The sequence below is a fragment of the Culex pipiens genome, chromosome 3, assembly GCF_016801865.2.
Source record: "Culex pipiens pallens isolate TS chromosome 3, TS_CPP_V2, whole genome shotgun sequence".
In the NCBI taxonomy this organism is placed as follows: domain Eukaryota; kingdom Metazoa; phylum Arthropoda; class Insecta; order Diptera; family Culicidae; genus Culex; species Culex pipiens.
In genome coordinates this window covers 64412976-64438443 of record NC_068939.1, presented here as the reverse complement: position 1 = coordinate 64438443, position 25468 = coordinate 64412976, and the positions used below count along the sequence as shown (strand labels likewise).

The following is a 25468-nucleotide window of genomic DNA, read 5'->3' as shown; positions in this document are numbered from 1 at the left end:
TTCCGCTGCAGTCACACAACACAATTTGCTGCAGAGAGAGTGAGAAGCAGTTATTTTTCGTTTCTGGAGTTTTTGTTAAAATGTCAAATAAACAAAATTTCCGAGTAGTGCGGTGCCTGTGTGGACGCGCAGTCCTGTTTTTTCGTGTTATTTTCCATCTCTTTTGTGTCGCTGTTCGGGTGAGTGGATAATTGGCAAAGGGAGCGCGTGGTCGTAAAAAAATATTCGGAGTGGGGTAATTCTCTACCAACTCACACGAAATCGGGAAAAGTTGCCCCGACCCCTCTTCGATTTGCGTGAAACTTTGTCCCGAGGGGTAACTTTTGTCCCTGATCACGAATCCGAGGTCCGTTTTTTGATATCTCGTGACGGAGGGGCGGTACGACCCCTTCCATTTTTGAACATGCGAAAAAAGAGGTCAATAATTTGCAGCCTGAAACGGTGATGAGATAGAAATTTGGTGTCAAAGGGACTTTTATGTAAAATTAGACGCCCGATTTGATGGCGTACTCAGAATTCCGAAAAAACGTATTTTTCATCGAAAAAAACACTAAAAAAGTTTTAAAAATTCTCCCATTTTCCGTTACTCGACTGTAAAAAATTTTGGAACATGTTATTTTATGGGAAATTTAATGTACTTTTCGAATCTACATTGACCCAGAAGGGTCATTTTTTCATTTAGAACAAAATTTTTCATTTTAAAATTTCGTGTTTTTTCTAACTTTGCAGGGTTATTTTTTAGAGTGTAACAATGTTCTACGAAGTTGTAGAGCAGATAATTACAAAAATTTTGATATATAAACATAAGGGGTTTGCTTATAAACATCACGAGTTATCGCGATTTTACGAAAAAAAGTTGGTCGTCATCGATCATGGCCGTTCATAGTCACCCGCGACAGACACGGACGACGAAACGAAGAAAAACGCAAAAAGTAACTTTTAAAAAACTTTTTTTCGTAAAATCGCGATAACTCGTGATGTTTATAAGCAAACCCCTTATGTCTATATATCAAATTTTTTGTAATTGTCTGCTCTACAACTTTGTAGAACATTGTTACACTCTAAAAAATAACCCTGCAAAGTTAGAAAAAACACGAAATTTTAAAATGAAAAATTTTGTTCTAAATGAAAAAATTACCCTTCTGGGTCAATGTAGATTCGAAAAGTACATTAAATTTCCCATAAAATAACATGTTCCAAAATTTTTTACAGTCAAGTAACGGAAAATGGGAGAATTTTTAAAACTTTTTTAGTGTTTTTTCGATGAAAAATACGTTTTTTCGGAATTCTGAGTACGCCATCAAATCGGGCGTCTAATTTTACATAAAAGTCCCTTTGACACCAAATTTCTATCTCATCACCGTTTCAGGCTACAAATGTTGAAAAACACCTCTTTTTTCGCATGTTCAAAAATGGAAGGGGTCGTACCGCCCCTCCGTCATGAGATATCAAAAAAAGGACCTCGGATTCATGATCAGGGACAAAAGTTACCCCTTAGGACAAAGTTTCACGCAAATCGATGAGGGGTCGGGGCAACTGCTGTGTGAGTTGGCGGAGAATTACCCAGTGAAAAGTGATTTTTTTGTGTGTGTGCCTTTTGTTTCGCATTTTTGTCGTGAATTGTGTGCTGCGAGGAGAAGATTACCCTCTAAAAATGCAGCGTCATCAGTGCATAATTGGCAAAGGGAGCACGTGGTCGTAAAAAATATTCAGAGTGAAAAGTGATGTTTTGTGATTTTCAAAGCCCTTTCTATATCATCGTTGATCGGAAGGCACGGCGTCGGGTGGACTGTGTTTAAATTTTTCGAATAAGGTTTTATTTTTTGCGGTGAAAAAGCTATTTCTATATAATGATCGAAAGACGCACTGACAATTTGAATCGTCGAGTTAATAGTGGAGCAAAATAACTGTGTGTGAGTGTTTTTGTGTGTTAACCAGAAAGACCTTCCCATAGCATCGTTGCTCGGAAGGCTCGCCGATGGGTCTGTTATGAAAGTCCTCCCCATAGCGTCGTAGCTCGGGAGGCATCGAAAAGCCAATACCTTATCCTACTAACCAAAAAAAAAATAATCACGTGATGCTTGAAGGAGATGCTGTGGATTCAACGGTCTCAAGCGGTATCAACAAGTATATAGCGAAAAACTATGTGCTTGATGAGTCTGCAACTTCAACTATCGGACTAACATTCCTCCCTTTCGTTGAACTGCAGGCTTCTTGGGAGGGCGCCGGTATTGACTAATAAAGTAGAGATCTTCAGAGGTTAAACAGTGAACGGATGGTTGGCTCCCACTGATCATTTTTGATTCATTGTTTAACTTCAGCTGATCTGTCAATAACGGAGTAGCAGCTCATTGGCAGTCAACCATGCTCATGCTCATGCTCAAGGTCAAATAAACAAAATTTCCAGATTTTGCTTTTTGGGTGTTTTTGAAACCGCCTTGAGTCAGGGGTATTTAAAAACACCCAAAAAGCAAAAACTGAAAATTTGGTTTATTGGACCTTTTAAAAAAACTCCAGGTTTCTTTGTATAATATTCGCTCGCACGGCGTTCTACTCAAGGTTTGCACGCCCTGTTAACACCGCGTGCAAACCTTGAGTGCGCCGTTCGGGTAGAACTCGGACATAGTGGCCTTGTGTGTTTGAGATTCGCCTGCACTGGAAACTTGTACGGCTTGAAAACATATACTACGAGACTGATAAAAACACAAATGTCATAAATTTTTCATACAGTTTTATTTTTGCTGCACTTTAAGTTTGCTTACTAAAACTTTTTTTTTACGAGAATTCAATATAGATTTTACTTCTCCAGATTAGACACTATTTTACAGACTACACACGTGGTGATCAATTTTTATCAATTATTTTTTATTTAATCACATGCATCCAACGAATTGCTCAATTCGTCTATTGTGTTGTTTTTCTTTCTGTTGCTCACTTTTCAATGTGTTCGATTCAATTTCCTCAGTTTAGTGTTTTTTTTTGTGATTTCTTTTGCAAAAAGAAAACTTCCCTAGCCTAGACGAAAATATGTTCATTGTATCCTTCTGCTTGAGAGACAGTACCTAACATTATTAAATAAATTACCTTGCTGCTCACAACTAGTTCAAAGATATCGCCCTGAAAATACACTCCCGAAACACGATCGAATATCTTCCTCTCTTGCTTTTTTGATCTGGCTTTCCCGTCTAATTTAAAATTAAATTAAAAAATATCATACACTAGCTGACTGACTGCTATATTTACACGAGTAAAATGTACATTTTCGTGAATTGAATCTGGTGACTGCTTTGTGTTGGCAAAATACTCAATCCACCGTAATATCTTTCGTTTGAACAACTGACACACAGTTGCAGAGTGGTTTAATTTATTTTGTGGCTGGGGAAAAAATGACCCAAAAAAAAAACAACGGAACATAATACAAGTTTTAACCAAAACGAAAAAAGAAAAACGAACAAAAGCAACAAGTCCTAGCGCCTAGCCCTAGTTCCGTAATACTCAAGAATCGCCGCCCTCGGAATGATCCTTGCAGTGCGCTTTGAACTCGTCGCTCAGCTCCCAGTCGTGCTTTCGCGCGCACACGACGTGCGCTTCCGCGTTGCAGCCCCGCCTCAGGCAGCTGACCACGGCGCCCGAGTGGCCACATATCCGACACGGGTGCCGGCAGCAGTTCCAGATGGCCGCCTCCAGCCCGACGATGCGCGTCCCGATGATGTGGACGCCCGGCGCCCACACCAGGCAGTCCTCGTGCAGCCACACCTCGTACGAGTCTTCGCCGGCCTTGACCATGCCGTAGAACATGTCCGGGGGTGGAGGAGGAACGGTGGCCGTTAGCGGTGGTTGTGGTGGCGCCGCACTACTCGTGCTCGCCGTTGGTTCGAGCGACTTTCGCTTTTTAGACTTAGTCTGGGAATGAGAAGGGGGAAGGCGTTTAGATACGGCGTTGAGGTTTGAAATAATTGAGCAACTCACCCCACTTCCGCCGACCGGTTCCACCTTCGGCTGCACCAGCTTCGAGGCCAGACTCTCGCGCGTCCGCTTCTCGCTGAAGAAGTCCTGGTCGGTTTTACTCTCCGCGAACTCGCCCGACTTGGTGCTGATGATGTACGGCCCGAAGAGGTCGCCGAGGCGCATCTTGTGCGGTCCCGTCTTACAGAATACGCACATCCACGAGGCTGCAGGGTAATTTAGGAAGAAATTGGGTTATTGAGGAAGAATGATAACCTTGAGTTTCGAACTTACCATCCGTCGTGTCCGCGTCGTACTTGGTGCTGAGCGTGCTCACGTGCAGACCACGGATTTTGCTCTTCTCCGAGTTGTTCATGCTGTTGGCAAACTTTTTCGTCTGCTTCTGCGGCTTGTCCGAGTCGTCCTCGTTGATGGGCGCATTAATGACCATGTGGCTTCCGTCGGACTTGACCTGCACGAACGGTCCCTTGTACTTTCCGTTCATATCCGCCGCCGACGACGACGACGCCGTCCCTCCCGCTTCGTTTGATTTTACTTTGGCATTTTTGCCCCCGTTCGATCCTGCCGCCCCCTTCTTCCCCCCTTTGGTTATCGGCTTCTTTCCGAGGCCCGCCTTCCCTGCGCCAAAGCTAGCCATCCTTTCCTCAGCCGCCGCAAAGCTGGTCCCCTTACCGTGCGCGGATTTCTTCTTCAACACCTTCTTCCGCTTGTTCGGTGGCGTTCCGGCCGCTTTACCAGCGCTGGCCCGTTTCGCCGCCGGAGTTAGTACCTTTTTCTGAGTCCCACTCGGGCCCGGTTCCGCCGGTGCCGCCGCCGCCACCGGTGAATTACTGCTTCCGGGTCCGGCCGGAGTCGATTCGGACTCTGCCTTCCCAGCCAGTTCGGTGAGAATATCCGTGGCAGGTTCACTGGCTGGGGCTTGTTGCTTCGCGGAAGGGGACGACTTTTTCGCTGGCGAAGACTTGGAACAGGACGGCGGCATCGATTCCTCAATTCCGGCGAACATCTCCTCGAGTTTGTTCTCGATCTGGAAGACATCAGTGTTAATTAGGGTGGCCACTCAAATCCCAATTTCAAATTCCCGACTTTTTCCGACTTTTCCAAAACAATTGACAGGAAATTTAGAATTAATTTCAAACCAACCTATGAGTCATGAGTTTCCTATGCAGATAGAACCTTTTGAAAATTTAATCTAGAAATGAAAATTTTAGTTTTTTCAAAAAAATATACGGTATTTTGTGAAAATTTGAATTTTATGCAAAAAAAAACAACTCTAATAAAGTGAAAAAAATGCATAACAATTTTCACTTCGTTTGATAACCATACTGCAAAATATGAAAATTTTAGTATTTTCAAAAAAAAATTATTATGTGAAAATTTAAGTAACAAAAAACTCTAATAAAGCGAAAATGCATACAAAATTTTGTTTCATTTGATACCCATATTGCAAATTGTAAAAAAAATATTATTTTCCAAAAACAACGATATTTTGTGAAAATTTGAGTATTTTACAAAAAAAATAGATTGAAAATGCATACCAAATTTCGCTTTGCTCGATAACCATATTGCGAATTATGAAAATTTTACTTTAAAAAACGGTATTTTGTGAAAATTTTAGTTTTTTACAAAAAAAATCAAATAAAGTGAAAATGCATACACAGCAAATTTTGGGTTGCCATTTCAGTAACATAAATAACTGAATGCGATTTAGTAATCATTAATAAACAAAAACATTACTGAAAAATCAGTAACTGCATATCTCTCAAACTGAAATGTCACTTCTGACCAAACTTCTGACTTATTGTTTGAATGCTGAAATAACAAATGTATTGTTTTTCAAATTTTTTGTTGTGATCTTCAGAAAGAAAAATGTAAGGTAAGAAAAATGTTAATAACAATTGCCTCGTTGCTAACTACCTGTTTTTTTTTTTTAGGTTTGGACGATTGATGAAATAAATGAATAAATAACAGTATTTTTAATGACAAGCAAAATCAAATTTTGTTAACTGAAATACCAGCAATGATTCCTGAATATTCAGCAAATGATCTGTCAAACTGTCACAAGAAAATTACTGAATTTTCAGCAAAATAATTTAACGTTTCTTTTGCTGAAATTTCAGTTGTTTTGACAACCATTTTACGGAAATTTCAGTAAATCATCTCTCAAAGTGACAAATATCAGTTAACTGAGAATTCAGTAAAATCTAAATTACTGAATCGTTTACAGAAATTTCAGTAAATGAAGATTCAGTAAAACTTTACTGAATTTCAGCAAAAAAAATTTGGTGTGTACACAATTTCGCCTCGTTTGATACCCATATTGCAAATTATGAAAATTTTAGTATTTTCTAAAAATACGAAATTTTGTATTTTTTTTGTATTTTACCAAAACAAAATTTCGCTTCATTTGACCCATATTGCGAAATATGAAAATTATAGTATTTTCGAAAAAATATACGGTATTTTGTGAACATTTTAATATTTAACAAAAAAACAACTCTAAATAAAGCATAACAAATTTCGCTTCGTTTGATAACAATATTGCAAATTTTGAAAATCTGAGTATGTCGAAAAAAAACGGTATTTTGTGAAAATTAATTATTTTAAAATTGATTATTTTCTAAAAATACGATATTTTGTGAAAATTTTAGTATTTTACAAAAAAAAACTCTAATAACGTGAAAATGCATACCAAATGTCGCTTTGTTTGATACCCAAATTGCAAATTATGAAAATTTTAGTATTTTCAAAAAATATGATATTTTGTGAAAATTTGTGTATTTCACAAAAAAAAACTCTAAAAAAGTGAAAATGCATACATTATTTAGCTTCGTCTGATACCCATATTGCAAATTACAAAAAAAAAAGATTTTCTCAAAATACTACATTTAGTAAAAAAATTGTATTTTACCAAAAAAGCTAATAAAATAAAAATGCATGCAAAATTTCGATTTGTTTGATATTGCGAATTATGAAAATTTTAGTATATGCAAAAAAATACGATATTTTGTGAAAATTTGAGTATCTTACGAAAAAAAAATCTAATAAAGTAAAAATGCAAACCAAATTTTGCTTTTTGATACCCATATTGCAATCATATGAAAATTGTAGATTTTCGAAAAATACGGTATTTTGTAAAATTTTAGTATTATACGAAAAAAATCTAATAAAGTGAAAAAGCAAACCAAATTTTGCTTCGTTTGATATCCATTTTGCAATCATGAAAATTTGACAATTTAAAAAAAAAGGTATTTGATGATTTTTTTTTGAGTTTTTATACTTTGAAACTTACTAAATTTTCAAAAATATATTCTTAGTGAAAGCTTTCAAAATTTAACCGCTATCATTAGACGTTGATATTATTGACAATTATATAATTGATTAACAACCTTGTATCATGCTTTACCATTCATTTTATGCAAAATATTTTAAGAGAAATTAAAAAAAAAAATTAAGCGTTTTTGATATTTTCAAATAGGTACTAAAATAGCCTACTGTGTTGACATTCAACCCGAAAGTCATTTGAAGTGGATTTGATACTTAAAGTATTTCGATTTATGAAAATCAAGCTGCACGTGGCAAAATTTCTGAAATGGCTCAATGAATTTAATTTTCAATTTTATAAAATTTACTGCAGAAAAAACCTTTGTCAAACTTAAGTTGAAATCGTTTTTCAACATTACAGTTTACTGTATCCTTTGTAATTTAATGAACTTAGTCAAATCCAGAGTTTTTTTTTAAAAAAAAAAAAAGGACCAATAAACTGTTGTCTTTCATATGTTTATAGGACTTAATAAAAAAAAACTCTAGAAATTATATCAAATTCAATTTATTAATTAAAATGGTTGTGCTAATCTGTGTCAAGCACATGCCATCATAATCATCCTATTTTTATTAGGATTTTGATGTCTTAATTAACATTTCCATTCTAAAATTCATGAAACTAGTGAAAGTAACCATAAAAATTGAGTTAAGTGCTCAAAACTTATTGAGTGTAATTGATTAGAAAATTGTATAAGAGGTTTAAACATTATTCAAGAGTTATAACACAATAATTTTAAGACGAATACCTATGCTTGGGATTCTCGATTTTTTAAGATTTTTGCAAATTCTTGATCATTTTCCCAATTTCCTCACTCGAGTGGCCACCCTGATCTTAATTTTATCTGGCCCATTTCAAAACTAACAACCACCATCACTTACCTCTTCATAACTTTTATCCGCGTCCGGTTTGTGCTGAGATTCTGGCTTTGAGCTAGCGGAACTTGAGGAACCTTCCCCCGCAGGAACCGCCGTTCCTTCAGCGCTTACACCAGCGGGAGGACCATTACAACTACCACCCGTCGTCGTTGTCGTCGCTGAAGACGCCACCGCCGCCGCCGCAGGAACCTGTACATCACCTTCCGTGCTGGAAATCATCGCCGCAATCTTGTCGATCGTCTCGCAATCGTCCGACGTGGACTCGCTGTCCTTGCGCGACTCGGCCATGGCTGCCGCCGCCGAAAGCACGCTGGAAATGACCGAACTTACGGCGGCCGCGGGTGATTTAATCCTCGGCGACTCCCGCGTCGTCTCCGGATGCCGGTTATTGCTTTCGTTCAACGCCGCTGCCGTCGTCGCCGGCGTCCCCACTTGCTGCTGCAGGTTTATCCGCGTGCTGTCGGACAGGTCGGTAATGTGCGGACTATGACTACTATCACTGGCGAGGCCCTGGCTGAGGCTGCTAATGCCTTCCAACGCCAGCGTCGCAATATCGTTCCGAACCGCAATGTTGGGCCGCATCGGATCGATCCCGTCGATCCGGTCGACGCCGCACTTGTCCGCGCTATTTTCCCCCGTCAGAAAGTCGTGCATCCGTTCCAGCTCGTCCGCCGAGCTCATCTTGTTCGTTCGGTCCGGCTTTCTCCGGCGGCGCGACTTGCTCGAGTTCGAGTCGGCCGAGTCGTCGTTCGACGTGATGCTCTGGCTGGGCGAGGGAACGGGAACCGCTGCCGCAGGTGCCGCCGGGGACGTTGAGGGAGCTCGCAGCAACGGTGGACTGTCGGTTTTGGCGGTGGAGGAAGCCGCGGCAGCAGCGTCGGGCGTCACTTCCGGTGGTGTCGATGGCACGTTTGCAGAAATCAACGGGAAAGACTTGGCGGCTCCCGGTGGAAGGGGTGGTGGTGCTGCTGCCGATTGGTGGCCACCGCCGTCCAGGGCGGCAGAGGAGGATGATGATGCCGGTGGGCTGCGACTTCGGTTCGGGCTCTGGCCTGGGGGAACCGGAGTTTGCAGGGATGAGTCTGGAGTGGAAATAGAGCAGTTAATTAATTTTTGATTGCTAACTCTAGTGTAATTTTTTACTCAAAGATTTTTGAGAGTCAAAATTAATTGAAAATATATTTTAGAACTTTTTGAAGATTCTTTAAGATTGAAACCCATCAGCCAAAGTTGGTTTAAAAAAGATGAATTACCTAATATTCGAATGTTTTTAAAAGAAATCTGAAGTCGGATTAAGATTGTACGGCCAATCGAATACCGTCATCTGGGACGAATCGAGACACATGCGCGAATTGGGACAGCTGTTTTAGTCAGTAACTATTTGATTATTGCATTTATTTATTTAAATTTTACAATTTTTAATTTTTAGAATTTAAATTTTTAAATTTAAATTTCTTAAATTTTATTTTTTTAATTTTTTATATTTTTATAGTTTTGATTTTCTGAATTTTTAAATTTTATAATTTTATAATTTTATAATTTCAGAAGTTTAGAATTTTCGAATTTAAGAATTTAAGAATTTTAGTTTTTTAGTTTTTTAGAATTTAAGAATTTAAGAATTTTAGAATTTTAGAATTTTAGAATTTTAGAACTTTAGAACTTTAGAATTCTAGAATTTTAGAATTTTAGAATTTTAGAATTTTATAATTTTATAATTTTATAATTTTGTAATTTTATAATTTTATAATTTTATAATTTTATAATTTTATAATTTTATAATTTTATAATTTTATAATTTTATAATTTTATAATTTTATAATTTTATAACTTTATAATTTTATAATTTTATAATTTTATAATTTTATAATTTTATAATTTTATAATTTTATAATTTTATAATTTTATAATTTTATAATTTTATAATTTTATAATTTTATAATTTTATAATTTTATAATTTTATAATTTTATAATTTTATAATTTTATAATTTTATAATTTTATAATTTTATAATTTTATTATTTTATAATTTTATAATTTTATAATTTTATAATTTTATAATTTTATAATTTTATAATTTTATAATTTTATAATTTTATAATTTTATAATTTTATAATTTTATAATTTTATAATTTTATAATTTTATAATTTTATAATTTTATAATTTTATAATTTTATAATTTTATAATTTTATAATTTTATAATTTTATAATTTTATAATTTTATAATTTTATAATTTTATAATTTTATAATTTTATAATTTTATAATTTTATAATTTTATAATTTTATAATTTTATAATTTTATAATTTTATAATTTTATAATTTTATAATTTTATAATTTTATAATTTTATAATTTTATAATTTTATAATTTTATAATTTTATAATTTTATAATTTTATAATTTTATAATTTTATAATTTTATAATTTTATAATTTTATAATTTTATAATTTTATAATTTTATAATTTTATAATTTTATAATTTTATAATTTTATAATTTTATAATTTTATAATTTTATAATTTTATAATTTTATAATTTTATAATTTTATAATTTTATAATTTTATAATTTTATAATTTTATAATTTTATAATTTTATAATTTTATAATTTTATAATTTCATTATTTTATAATTTTATAATTTTATAATTTTATAATTTTATAATTTTATAATTTCATAATTTTATAATTTTATAATTTTATAATTTTATAATTTTATAATTTTATAATTTTATAATTTTATAATTTTATAATTTTATAATTTTACAATTTTATAATTTTATAATTTTATAATTTTATAATTTTATAATTTTATAATTTTATAATTTTATAATTTTATAATTTTATAATTTTATAATTTTATAATTTTATAATTTTGTAATTTTATAATTTTATAATCTTATATAATTTTATAATTTTATAATTTTATAATTTTATAATTTTATAATTTTATAATTTTGTAATTTTATAATTTTATAATTTTATAATTTTATAATTTTATAATTTTATAATTTTATAATTTTATAATTTTATAATTTTATAATTTTATAATTTTATAATTTTATAATTTTATAATTTTATAATTTTATAATTTTATAATTTTATAATTTTATAATTTTATAATTTTATAATTTTATAATTTTATAATTTTATAATTTTATAATTTTATAATTTTATAATTTTATAATTTTATAATTTTATAATTTTATAATTTTATAATTTTATAATTTTACAATTTTATAATTTTGTAATTTTATTATTTTATAATTTTATAATTTTATAATTTTACAATTTTATAATTTTATAATTTTATAATTTTATAATTTTATAATTTTATAATTTTATAATTTTATAATTTTATAATTTTATAATTTTATAATTTTATAATTTTATAATTTTATAATTTTATAATTTTATAATTTTATAATTTTATAATTTTATAATTTTATAATTTTACATTTTTATAATTTTATAATTTTATAATTTTATAATTTTCTAATTTTCTAATTTTCTAATTTTCTAATTTTATAATTTTATAATTTTATAATTTTATAATTTTATAATTTTATAATTTTATAATTTTATAATTTTATAATTTTATAATTTTATAATTTTATAATTTTATAATTTTATAATTTTATAATTTTATAATTTTATAATTTTATAATTTTATAATTTTATAATTTTATAATTTTATAATTTTATAATTTTATAATTTTATAATTTTATAATTTTATAATTTTATAATTTTATAATTTTATAATTTTATAATTTTATAATTTTATAATTTTATAATTTTATAATTTTATAATTTTATAATTTTATAATTTTATAATTTTATAATTTTATAATTTTATAATTTTATAATTTTATAATTTTATAATTTTATATTTTATAATTTTATAATTTTATAATTTTATAATTTTATAATTTTATAATTTTATAATTTTATAATTTTATAATTTTATAATTTTATAATTTTATAATTTTATAATTTTATGATTTTATAATTTTATAATTTTATAATTTTATAATTTTATAATTTTATAATTTTATAATTTTATAATTTTATAATTTTATAATTTTATAATTTTATAATTTTATAATTTTATAATTTTATAATTTTATAATTTTATAATTTTATAATTTTATAATTTTATAATTTTATAATTTTATAATTTTATAATTTTATAATTTTATAATTTTATAATTTTATAATTTTATAATTTTATAATTTTATAATTTTATAATTTTATAATTTTATAATTTTATAATTTTATAATTTTATAATTTTATAATTTTATAATTTTATAATTTTATAATTTTATAATTTTATAATTTTATAATTTTATAATTTTATAATTTTATAATTTTATAATTTTATAATTTTATAATTTTATAATTTTATAATTTTATAATTTTATAATTTTATAATTTTATAATTTTATAATTTTATAATTTTATAATTTTATAATTTTATAATTTTATAATTTTATAATTTTATAATTTTATAATTTTATAATTTTATAATTTTATAATTTTATAATTTTATAATTTTATAATTTTATAATTTTATAATTTTATAATTTTATAATTTTATAATTTTATAATTTTATAATTTTATAATTTTATAATTTTATAATTTTATAATTTTATAATTTTATAATTTTATAATTTTATAATTTTATAATTTTATAATTTTATAATTTTATAATTTTATAATTTTATAATTTTATAATTTTATAATTTTATAATTTTATAATTTTATAATTTTATAATTTTATAATTTTATAATTTTATAATTTTATAATTTTATAATTTTATAATTTTATAATTTTATAATTTTATAATTTTATAATTTTATAATTTTATAATTTTATAATTTTATAATTTTATAATTTTATAATTTTATAATTTTATAATTTTATAATTTTATAATTTTATAATTTTATAATTTTATAATTTTATAATTTTATAATTTTATAATTTTATAATTTTATAATTTTATAATTTTATAATTTTATAATTTTATAATTTTATAATTTTATAATTTTATAATTTTAGAATTTTAGAATTTTAGAATTTTAGAATTTTAGAATTTCAGAATTTAAGAATTTTAGAATTTTAGAATTTTAGAATTTTAGAATTTTAGAATTTTAGAATTTTAGAATTTTAGAATTTTAGAATTTTAGAATTTTAGAATTTTAGAATTTTAGAATTTTAGAATTTTAGAATTTTAGAATTTTAGAATTTTAGAATTTTAGAATTTTAGAATTTTAGAATTTTAGAATTTTAGAATTTTAGAATTTTAGAATTTTAGAATTTTAGAATTTTAGAATTTTAGAATTTTAGAATTTTAGAATTTTAGAATTTTAGAATTTTAGAATTTTAGAATTTTAGAATTTTAGAATTTTAGAATTTTAGAATTTTAGAATTTTAGAATTTTAGAATTTTAGAATTTTAGAATTTTAGAATTTTAGAATTTTAGAATTTTAGAATTTTAGAATTTTAGAAATTTAGAATTTTAGAATTTTAGAATTTTAGAATTTTAGAATTTTAGAATTTTAGAATTTTAGAATTTTAGAATTTTAGAATTTTAGAATTTTAGAATTTTAGAATTTTAGAATTTTAGAATTTTAGAATTTTAGAATTTTAGAATTTTAGAATTTTAGAATTTTAGAATTTTAGAATTTTAGAATATAAGAATTTAAGAATTTTAGAATTTTAGAATTTTAGAATTTTAGAATTTTAGAATTTTAGAATTTTAGAATTTTAGAATTTTAGAATTTTAGAATTTTAGAATTTTAGAATTTTAGAATTTTAGAATTTTAGAATTTTAGAATTTTAGAATTTTAGAATTTTAGAATTTTAGAATTTTAGAATTTTAGAATTTTAGAATTTTAGAATTTTAGAATTTTAGAATTTTAGAATTTTAGAATTTTAGAATTTTAGAATTTTAGAATTTTAGAATTTTAGAATTTTAGAATTTTAGAATTTTAGAATTTTAGAATTTTAGAATTTTAGAATTTTAGAATTTTAGAATTTTAGAATTTTAGAATTTTAAAATTTTAGAATTTGTTAAAATTTAAATTTTCAGATTTTTGAATTTCTGAATACTTGAATTTTTAAATTATAGCGGTGGGAATGGCTGAGTTTTTTTTAAGGTAGCAAATTTGATCTCGGTATTCATAAGACGGGAGCAAATTTGATTTACACCCCAGAGCTGGAAATTGATAAAAATCTAACAAATGTAACAGAGGTTTGAAGATGGATTCAAACTGTGTTTAAAATGTTGTGATGGGATCGGATTATGGTTTCTTTATTAAAAATTAATATGCTCTTAATTTTTTTTTAAATAAATTCTGCAGTTCAGAGCTTTTCGGAATTCCGTGTTGAGTATGGCTTGATATAAAAAATAACTTACTTATTTTCGGCGACATTGAAACTGGATTACTCTGCATCGCATGCAGCAGGATATCTTTGACCAAATCCGATGTCTCGACAACTCCCGGCATCTAAAATTAATCAAATCTCATTAATCTCCCCCGCCAATCGCCAAAACAAACTATCCAACAACTCACATTATCCCTCCCATTTTTGCCGACCTCGCTGTTGAGCTGCTTTGCGTCCTTGATGTGCAGCCCGCCAAAGTCGTTCCCCGCTCCGATTGGTCCCATCGGCGGCATGTTGTGCAATCCTCCAGCAGCAGCTGCCAGCCCCGGCGCCCGGTTATTAATACTTGCGGCGTTCGGGGGCACGTTACTGTTGGTGCTCATCATGTTGTAGTAACCGTTACCACCGGCTTGTGGTGCCGCCTGTGGTGGCAGCCCTCCCGGTCCCGGCCCAAGGAAGCTACACGACGGAGCTGAGCCGGCGGCACCGCCACCACCGTTGTTGCCGACTCCGATGCCGTGGGAACCATGGCCGGAACGGTCCTTAAGGGCTGCGGTTGATTGGATTACGCCTCCGATTTGACTCGACGGTCCCGATCGATTGTGGTTCCTGAAATTCGGGGGTGGGTGGAGAGTTAGGTTCAAGTTACGTTTGGGCCGTTCAGCAAAACCTTACGCATTCATGTGATGATGTTGCTGGTGTTGACCGTGTTGTTGCTGGGGCTGCTGCCCGGGAATCATTTTGTGGTGAAAGTGATCGTTCTGGTCGGGCATCGCCGGGGGCGGACCACCTCCGCCGCCCATGCCTGGAGGAATGTTTGACGGTAGTCCTTGTTGCTGCTGCTGCTGCTGGGATAGTGGACCAAGGGGCGGCGGTCCGGGTAGTCCCGGCTGTTGCAGGTTGTTGCCTGCCCCCTTCGGAGAGGGCGTACTCCGGGCGGCCGACGACAGGGACAGATCGACCGAACCCAGCGGCATGCCGGAACTACGACCAAACGTTGGCAGTATCGGGTTGATTTCAAGATTCTGCGATCGAAAAAAGAAATAAATCAGTGTCAAACCAAACTCCAATCAACTCAAACACGAAACACTCACGTTCTTGTGGTTTGCGGACATAAAGTTGTACAGCTGGTCCTGGTGGTTGGGCGGGGTGTGCCACGTGAGCGGTGACCGCGCCATCGACCGCTCGCTCGACATGTGCGCCAGCTGGGGCTGTCGCGGAATGTACGAGGGCACCTGCAGCGGGTTCCAGGTCGAGTTCGGCTGGCCGAGCCGCCCGTGGGGCGGATTGTGGCCGGACATTTTGGCGAAGCTCGGGAGCTGGGCAGCTGAGAATATAGCTTTTTTTCAGTTGGCGTCGAGATTGTTGGTGGTCATCCGGAAAATTACGTTGATGTGATACTTGGGTTTAATGCTGCGGTGTTTATTGGATTGTTTTGCAGAGCTGGCATATAAAATAGAGAAAATTGCACTGTTTAGAGGATTTCTTTTTTCGAATTTGAGCAGCTTTACTCAATGTCGTCGGACACTACTTGTTTGGCAACTGGGCTAAACACTACTTTAAAAATTAGCTTTTTTGAAGGCGGCAGGGAGAGGAACATTTACAAATGAATTTATTGGCCTACGTTCAGTTTTGAACTTTTTTTTTGTGAACTTTTTTTGAAAGCTTATATTATTTATAGAACTTTAAAAATGCAGAAATAAATTTAAAGGGCTTAAAAAACAAGTTCATTTAATTTAACAACCCGATTTCCCAGACCAGGTCGTACGGCTTGCAGTTCCAGAGATATCTCAGTTTTGCAAGATTTTTGCTTGTTTTGATGGTATCAACAGCCCCATCAAATTTGAGCTTGATCAGTAAATCGTCGCCGTCGTGCTAACTTGTCGTACGTGCATTTGTGTGTGTGTGTGTGGTCCAATCCAATACCCGCTAACCGGTAGGGATATTATGGGAAAGTATAGTTTGTATCAGACTTTCTATATGCCGAATGCTGATACAACTTATCTCAGTCCCGGGTATTAGGTGGTGATAGCCCTCGCGCTGCTTCCAACGACCCATTTCAGAATGACAGAGCTCCTTGCGGTCCAATTCCGAGGTCGCTGGGCATTGTTCGGCCCCGCCTAAACATAGAAGCAAGCATCTGAAGGAAGCTCGATCTATATTTAGACTTCCAATCCCCTCAGGCAAATCAGGGATCAGTGCGTATTTAATAATATGAGAAGAAGATATAACATGTTTCAACACTACGGATCAATTCACTGCTAGAGTGTAAACCTTCTGATGGCCGACTGCTTAGCGTCCCAGACCACCACCAATCCAAAGGTGTGAGTTCGAATCCCACCTGATTCATTTTAGTTTTTATTCATATTCAAATTCCTGATTCCAAATTTCAAAGGTACCGACCGGGATTTGATCCCTGAACCTTCTGCTTGGGAAACAGAAGCCGTAACCATTAAGCCACGGAGCCGGCTTGTCGTACGTGCATTTTGGACTAAATTGAGTTAAGAATGCCATTTAGTGCAGCTCACAATGCCTCATCTTTTGACCTTCACAGATCCCCAAAATTCGATTTCAATCCTGAGATATTCAATGAAAACCAAAAAGGGTCCGACAATTTTTGTCACTTTTCATATGAAAGTAGTTTCAATCTTGTCGTGCTATCTTGTCACTCCCTGTAAATCAGGCCTGCCCAACGTCCGGCCCGCGGGCCGGATCCGGCCCGTGAAGCCATTTCATCCGGCCCGCGACGGCTTTTCAAAATTGTTTTATGACCGGCCCTTAAGGCTGTTCATGAAGTATTAAATAAATAAAATTATTGTCTGAATTAAACAAAATAAACTTGTGATCAAATTTTAACATAATATAAGAACATTCTTCATGTTTGAATTTAATTCTTATAATTTTTATATTGATATTTTTTAAGAGACTAAATGTTATTTCTTTCAGTTTAACTGTGTTTACTTCAAACTGAAGATTTTTTTCAATTTTCTTTTTTTTTTAAATAAGTAAGTAAGCAAAACTAATGTATTTTTCCAGAACATTTTTTTAGTGATAATTTAAAAAAAAAAGAAAATAGATTGATGCAAGTATTTTAAAAATATTAAAAAATGTATCAAAAATTTCAAAAAATTGCAACGATCAATGAAATATGAATGCTTTTTTAATAAAAAAAATATATCAAGGTATTTAATTGCAATCATCAAAACAATATCTATACAATTTTAAACAAACAAAAATTAAAATAAGTCAAATAAACACATTTTTGAATGTTATCTTTGTTTTTCATTCTTAAAATCAAGATATATGAATCATATTTGCAACACTAGTTCTTTTATGTATTTACTTTAAAAGAATCCAATCATAAGAAAATTGAAAAAAATGTGTTTATTTTCAACTTTTATAACCGGCCCGCCACTGCTTCAGAAAAATCAGATCTGGCCCGCAGGGCCAAAGGTTGGGCACCCCTGCTGTAAATTGATGTAAGTGCGACAACTGGCCAAAGGGAATACAGGTAAGAACGCGTTTGACGCACGTACAAGTTAGACTACCGTAAACATATGTAATTATAACTTGGGACTCCAGCAACCAACCTCCACCAAACTTCGAGACAATGCACATAATGGTCAGCCATACAAAACGTGGTTGTTATTGTTTACATTACAAGATAGCACGACGACGTCGAAATGATGATTTTAATTTTGCACTTTGTTTCAAGATTTCCCAAAAAGTGTCCACGTGGTTTATGGGTGGTCCCTTTAAAATATGATGAATGTTGTATTGAGTAATTTCATAGTTGAAATAGCTGCCCCTATTTACCCGATATGTCCAGATTTGCCTTAGATATCTGTACATTCGGCTAAAAAACAAGGCTCATTACTCAGTTTGAGTTTTGAACAAAATCCATCGTTCAAAAAATAATATTCTTTTTAGTTGGATAACGGCAAACATTATAATCGGCTCGAAGGTGCTTTATTGTTTTATGCAAGGGTCCTGATTCCTCCAAAAAGAAGACTCATTCACGCGCGATCACAGATCAAACACGACAAAAAAATAATCTGATCGTTTCCTACCGTTTGTCACTTCCACACCAATCGCTACTGAACCCTCTCTCTTTGCTCTCCTTCTCACCTCAATGGGGTAGTATAGCGAGACCGGTTGCGCTATGTCGCTCAAAGCTGACTCGAAATAGTCTGCGATCGGCTTTGTTTTGATCATTTGGTTTGCCATTTTGTAGATAACACAACATCAAAGACACATTTGGAAGCAATTTCCACAAAGCCATATATAAATTGACGGCAAACTGTGGTAGTGCAGGCCAAGTGAGCGCTGCGCTACAATTTTTAGGCTCTCTCCTCTCTGAATATATTCGTTAGTGACTCGGGTCGACAGGGGTCGACCCGTCCGGGTAGGCAAAGAAATTCACGAAGTAGGGGCAGGGGGGGCAGAATGGACCAGGGGGGCAGAATGGGCCACCCTTGGTTTTGGGCTTTAGAATGGATTTAGACCAATTGTAAGGCAAGGGTCTTATAAAGGACGTCAAATAACTTCACCATACCGAAAACGACGTTTGAATTCATTGTATTTTTCGAATTATGAGCAAAAATGTAAATTTATTAGAAAAATCACGCAATGTTGTTTATTTCGAGGTTTTTAAATAAGCTTTCTAAAAAGTTGGATTGTTTGAAAAAGTTTGCTCAATGCTTATAACGATACTAGATGTTACTACCAAGGTATACAAACAACAACGGAACCTTCAAATCATTTAGAGGCTTGGTGGTGGAAGTGTTAAATTAAAATCCACTTGGGGGCAGAATGGACCACCCTTATCCTGCCTTATAAAAACAATCAAAAGTTATGAAATTTGGATTAAATGGATTATTTCACTCCTGGTAGCTTCACAAATAACGTTTAATGCAACATTAGTTGATTTTTAAGTTGTTTTGATGATTATTTGTACAAATAGTGTCCTTTTTCAACATATTAAAACTATTTTCAAAAATCTTTGTTTTGGTTTATTTTTTATTTTTATTAAGATTCTGCGTGTATCCTCCAGAGCAAGCAGCAGTGAAGTGCTCAGAGCTCTAAAAGTTTTTTTTCGAATTTTCCGCCGTAACCGACCGTGATTAACCGCGAGTTTGCTCCACCAGCATGCCGAAGGCCGGCCGTGGCCGTGGCAGTTCGAGTGCGGCCTCGAAAAACCCGCGAAGTTCGTCTACCGGCCGAGTGCAAAAAGGTAAACAACCCAACGCCGCGTCGTCCGCCATCGCGCCGGGGAGTGTGTGCGCCAAAGGATTCGACCCGAAATTATTACACGCTAATTACCGCGTCCAGGATCGCAGCCCTATTAGGCTCCGTTCAGCTACTTCCGGCAATCCGTCGACCGATGGCGCTTCAACATCCGCCAACATTCCCACCAGTAACAAGTTCGCGAGACTGAGTGACGAGGAAACCAACAACAACAACACCGACGGTAGCACTACCGACGACGACGACGACGATGGACGTGCACGCAAAAAAGGTAGTACGACAAAAAAAGATAACTCTCCGAAGGAACGGCGACCACCTCCAATTTTTGTTTTGGATACGTTGGCGGACGATGTTGACGAGTTGCTGGAAGGTCTCCAATATAGTCTGAAAATTGGAAAATCGAAAGTACAAGTGATTACTTTCAACAAAAAGAATTTCGACCTGGTGGTGAAAGAACTGAAGTGTAGCAACTTCAAGTTCTACACATTCGATCCAGTTGAGAAGACCGCGGTTAAGGTAGTCCTGCAGGGCTACCAAGACCGCCCAATCGCCGACCTGAAGGAACACCTCTCGGGTGCCGGAATAACGCCACGGGAGATAAAAGTGCTCTCGCGCAAGACAACAGTCACAGGTACGCACACTCTGTACCTGTTGTACTTAGACCGCGGCACCGTCAAAATCCAAGACCTGCGACGGGCTAAGGCGTTGGACGGTTTTTGGGTAAACTGGCGGTTTTACTCCAAAAACCCAATGGACGTAGCGCAATGCCACCGTTGCCAGAAGTTCGGCCACGGCTCGCGGAACTGCAACCTCCCGCCCCGCTGCGTGAAGTGCGGTGAAACACACCCCTCGGAGAATTGTGCACTGCCGTGCAAGGCGGACTTGGGGGACAAGGCAGAGCAAACCAAGGCGCGCATTAAGTGCGCCAACTGTGACGGCAACCATACCGGTAATTACCGCGGATGCGTCGCGCGCAAGGCCTACCTCGAGGAGCAGGAAAAGAGGAAGAAGAAAGCAGCAGCATCCCACCCTTCTCAGCGGAATACGAGCTCTACCGTTCCTGCAGCTGGACAGCGTACGGTTCCAGCGGACAACCCAGCGTTCCCTCCTGGATGGGGGCGATCGTTCGCCAGCGTGGTCGCTGCCGGTAGCGGCGATGCGGCCCAGCAAGAAGTAACCGGGGAAGATCTCTTCACCTTGCCGGAGTTTTTTGCTCTAGCGGGGGAGATGATGACGCGGTTCCGGACCTGCCGTAACAAGGCGGAGCAATTTCTGGCCCTCGGGGAGCTAATAATTAAGCACATCTACAAAAGATAAAAAAAAACTGTGATCTAGTTTAAGCTTTTTCTATTTCTATCCCCTTTCCTTTGCAATTTCAGTAAGTTTTTTCTAATTTTTTTCTTACTCTTGGTAATCTCTTAGTGATAAGCAATAATCGTTCCAAAATGGATTGAGATTTAACACACAGCTGAAAGGAACTCCAAATCTCTGTTATGTACTGCGAATGAACAAATTGTACCATGATTATTCACTAATAAATCCGAATTGAAATTGAAAATTATTTTTATTTAAGTGGTCTAACTTCATGGAAACTATGTTAGAAAGGTACCTTAAGTCATTTCTTATTTCCCTTCAACGTTGTATTAGACAAAATGGCTTGTTTTCAAAGGTGGCCCATTCTGCCCCGCAGGGTGGCCCATTCTGCCCCGCACCCTGGAAAAGTAGTCGAAAAAACATTTTTTTTAAAGTGGCTCAAAAATAGTTTTAAGCTAAAAAATTGCATCAACTTAGTATACAACGTTGAAGGGAACATCCCAAAGCATAAGCCTACTACACTGAATTCATAAGTTTTCATGTTTTTCTATGGTTTTTGGCGCATTTTACTTAGGCGGGCCATTCTGCCCCCCTGCCCCTATTTGTTTCGCTGTGTGAAGCGATTGGCCAAGGCGCTGGCAGCTAGCGAATCCTGTTTGTTCGCGAATTGTTGCGCGCTCCAGTCGGCAAAGATTCGTTCGGCGATGAGTGAGTGATTTCTGATCTTTGAGCCGAAAATCAGAACCCTTGGTTTTATGTCTTGCTGGATGGAATGAGTACATCGCCATAAAGATTTGATTTCATCTAGCAGGGGTGACCAAAGTTTGGGATTTTTTTGTGGCCCGCGGGCCCATTTGGAACGATTACGTAAAATGGCCCTTTTATTATTGTATACTGATTTTGTGTTGACGTTAAACTAATGATTTATAAATACTTTGATCCTGATTATACGACACAAATATTTTGTTCAAACATTTATCTTATTGAAACAATTTTACACGTTTGAATGCGATTAAAAATAGCTAATTTCAACAAAATTTTCATCAAACATTTTTGAAAATGTATTATAAAACGTTTCAATTTGAAAAAGTAGAAAACTGTAATAGTAGTAAAATTATAAGTAATCCATATTGATAATCAATTTATTTAAAAGTTAAAACGCACCATTTTTTTATGGACTGAACTTCAAACTCATTATGCACTAAGAAACCTTCCACCTCGGAATTCGAACTCATGACATTTGGATAACGAATCTGAGTGACTACCATCTGATTTAGGCAGAACATTTTTTTTTCTTTTTTTCTGGATTTGTTAATATCAATAAATTTTGAACCAATTGATAAAAGCTTTTTTGAACAAAACTGTTGGAAAATTGTCATTTTCTGTGTTCTAATATTTAAATCTTGACTTTTTTTTGATAAGGTCCTATAAACAAATGTAAACATTGAGTGTATCCCTTTCACACCTTATGTCAAAGTCCATCGGAGTAAGCGGGATACACTCAATGTTTACATTTGTTTATAGGACCTTATCAAAAAAAAGTCAAGAAATGACGGGCATGTCCCAAAAAAAACCTGAAATTTCAAAAAACTTTAAATGATAGAAGCATTTTTTTAGTCTTATAGATTGACATAACATAACTTATTGAAAAAAAAAATATATTCCACATTCGGTCCTCAAGCTCATGTAAGCTTCAAATTTTGCCCGTCATTCAAAAACTTTGGGCACCTCTGATCTAGTGGGACTGTTTCAGCGAGAATCACATAATGCTGTTTTCTATCAGGATATCCTACTCAAATAAAAATTTACAATTACAATTCCCCATTCTCAGCACTACGTGGACCAAGTTTGTTGAAATTGGAATAAAAGCGCCTCTAGATAGGGGAAATTCTCGTATGTTTGGCAGGTTAAGCACTCGCCCCTAATTTCATCCGATTTGTCGATTTTCACTTTTTAAAAAGCTTTTTTTTTTGTAAAATTGTTGATAGAAACTTCCTATTGAGCTATTTATCACTCCATTTCAGTTGAAAACGCTTTTTATGAGCTGTAATTGAACGTCAAAATGCTGATATGGCAACATTATAGGCACGATGGATTTAGATGCTGTTCCCCTATATCTCATGTACATAACGAAGCTATATTTTGAAATTTTGAAAATTACAAAAAAAATATTCAAATACTTGCACATTTTAAGGCATTCAACCGTGTTTTTACAATGCACAGTGGTTTAGATCGCATAATTAATTGTAAATTTTATTAAAAAAAAATTGTGCAGTTTTGAAGCTTTAAGGAGCTGTTAAGGACATATGAGACTATGGCAAACAAACAAAAAAAACTTTTTGACACTTTGGCAGTTTGCCTGCTTTGTTTTATTTTGCCTGCATTTTTAGAGTAAATTTTCAAAACAAACTAGGAGTCATAGGGTTCTTATGCAGATAGGACCTTTTGAAAAATTAATCTAGATTTTTTGTAGAAACGTCAGCCTGCATACATTTAGCTTTGTTTGCAAGTTTGTCGCAAACAAGTTTTCGTGTTGTGAAACTGTCAAACACAAAAAAGTGCGAATTTGTTTGTTTGTTTGCCATAGTATAATAGCTCCTTTAGTGTCTTGGATAGGGTCGTTGAAAGTAGAAAGGGGCCATTTGTGGCTTGATTGAAAATTGGGGTGGTTAACACTTAGGCGTGAGTGGTGATGAACAAAAATGTTGGTCTGAAGTAATCTTCAAACAATCTTAAAGAATCTTTCTTTAAATCGTTCGTTTTTCTGTTTTTCTTGAAAATTTTCATTAAAATAGTGAAACATAAAAATAATCCAAAATAAAATAAGACAATTTTGCGTAGAACCACCTCTGATAAATAATTATATTTTTTGCAAAAATACTCATTTATGATCACTTTTTTATAATCTTTTGTGGAGGAAAATCAAGCCTTAAAATTGTAGCCAGGAGAACAATTTTTTAAATGAACAGTTTTAGCTTAAAATAAATTCGTAATTTGGTGTTATTTTTGGTACAGTAACTTGTTCGTGTGAACTTGTCCAGGAAGAATGCCATCAATATTTCAGGAACTGATTAATATCTTCAGTTCGAGATGCTTTCATCGGAGTTCCAACACTGACAACAACAAAAATCGATTCACCGCCGTGTCATCGCCTTTACAAACTTTGATATCCTTACATTGTCCAATCCTGCCGGCGTAGTAGATTCCGCTTCTAATCCTTCGATCCTGCGGTGGGTGCACCTGGACAGTGAGCACCAAAATACACACTCACACACCAAGATCCACAAACACTACTTCTTTCGCCCGTAAAGATTCCTTTTTTTTCCTTTCTTTTTTGCCTTTCAACACCAACTTTTCTTCAGCGACATTCTGGTCCTTTTGCGCGACGGAACAGTTCCACCGGGAAATCCGTCCCGCGGAAGCCGTCTTCACCACACACACGCACACAAGTCCACTCCGGTTCCAGCGATGGGCTCTTCTTAATGACGGACCGAATCCGTGGTCCCCCGAGGAAGGTTCCTTTCGCCGTCTTCTTTTGTTCAATATGGCGTTCCCTTTTTCCGACACTTTTGGACGGACAGCGCTTTGGCAGAGCCTCGGATCGGCAGCGGGTGGGGAAACAACACACACGCACACACAAACACACGCACGCAATTTGTGTGACCGAAGCGTACCTGTCAAAGAGAAACTTTTGACGTTTGCTCGCGGAGCCGCAATGACACGATCCTTTTTCGGGGCCGATTTTCGGCAGAGATTTAAAACATTTTCACTGAAATGTAACACTCTGGTGTAATATTGAACAGGAAGCGTCCTGTAGTGCAATTTTGAGAGGTAAATCTAGCAGCAAATTGTAATTTTAAAGACGATTTTACTCGACGAGACTCGCGGTTTGACTTTTCTACGGCAAACTTGCAAATTTTGCGTCACCCGGTGTGAAAAATGTTTGCTCTTAAAATTTCATACCAGTTTGGTTGGAATGACAATGAAGGGAGGTCATTCGTAAATAACGTATAGAAAACAAAATTCAAAACAAAAATTAATATTTAGTTTTATCGAGAAATTAAAAAGAGAGATGTGAGCCGGTAACACTATCGTGGGTAACATGGAGTGAAACTTTCACAGCTGTCATGGAAAACTTCACAGCAGCTTGACAGAAAGTTTAACACCATGTAGCACTTTTAATTCCTCGAATGATCAAAATAATCAAATTATTCGCTCTACAGCATTGCCTTGACGTTCTCGATTGCGAGATTCCTACTCGAAACTAAGTGTCCAAAGGCTTGATTGTTGAGGCAATTGCAAACCTTTTTTACACATTAGCTTCCATCTACCCCGGGATTCAAACT

The 25468-nt window shown here is 33.7% G+C and overlaps 1 protein-coding gene across 1 annotated transcript; it reads right to left on the bottom strand.

Annotated features, from left to right (window-relative positions):
* Positions 1 to 2714: 2714 nt before the first annotated feature.
* LOC120418524 (uncharacterized protein CG5098) lies at positions 2715 to 25045 on the bottom strand. The gene is made up of 9 exons (XM_039580961.2): positions 24299 to 25045; positions 15656 to 16004; positions 15237 to 15586; positions 14750 to 15170; positions 14593 to 14683; positions 8170 to 9248; positions 4240 to 4993; positions 3970 to 4172; positions 2715 to 3903 (listed from the first exon to the last, which is right to left on the bottom strand). Exons 2-9 carry the CDS (start codon positions 15860 to 15862, stop codon positions 3496 to 3498), a joined length of 3513 nt encoding a protein of 1170 aa, XP_039436895.1. The 5' UTR covers positions 15863 to 16004; positions 24299 to 25045; the 3' UTR covers positions 2715 to 3495.
* Between the last annotated feature and the right edge of the window lie 423 nt (positions 25046 to 25468).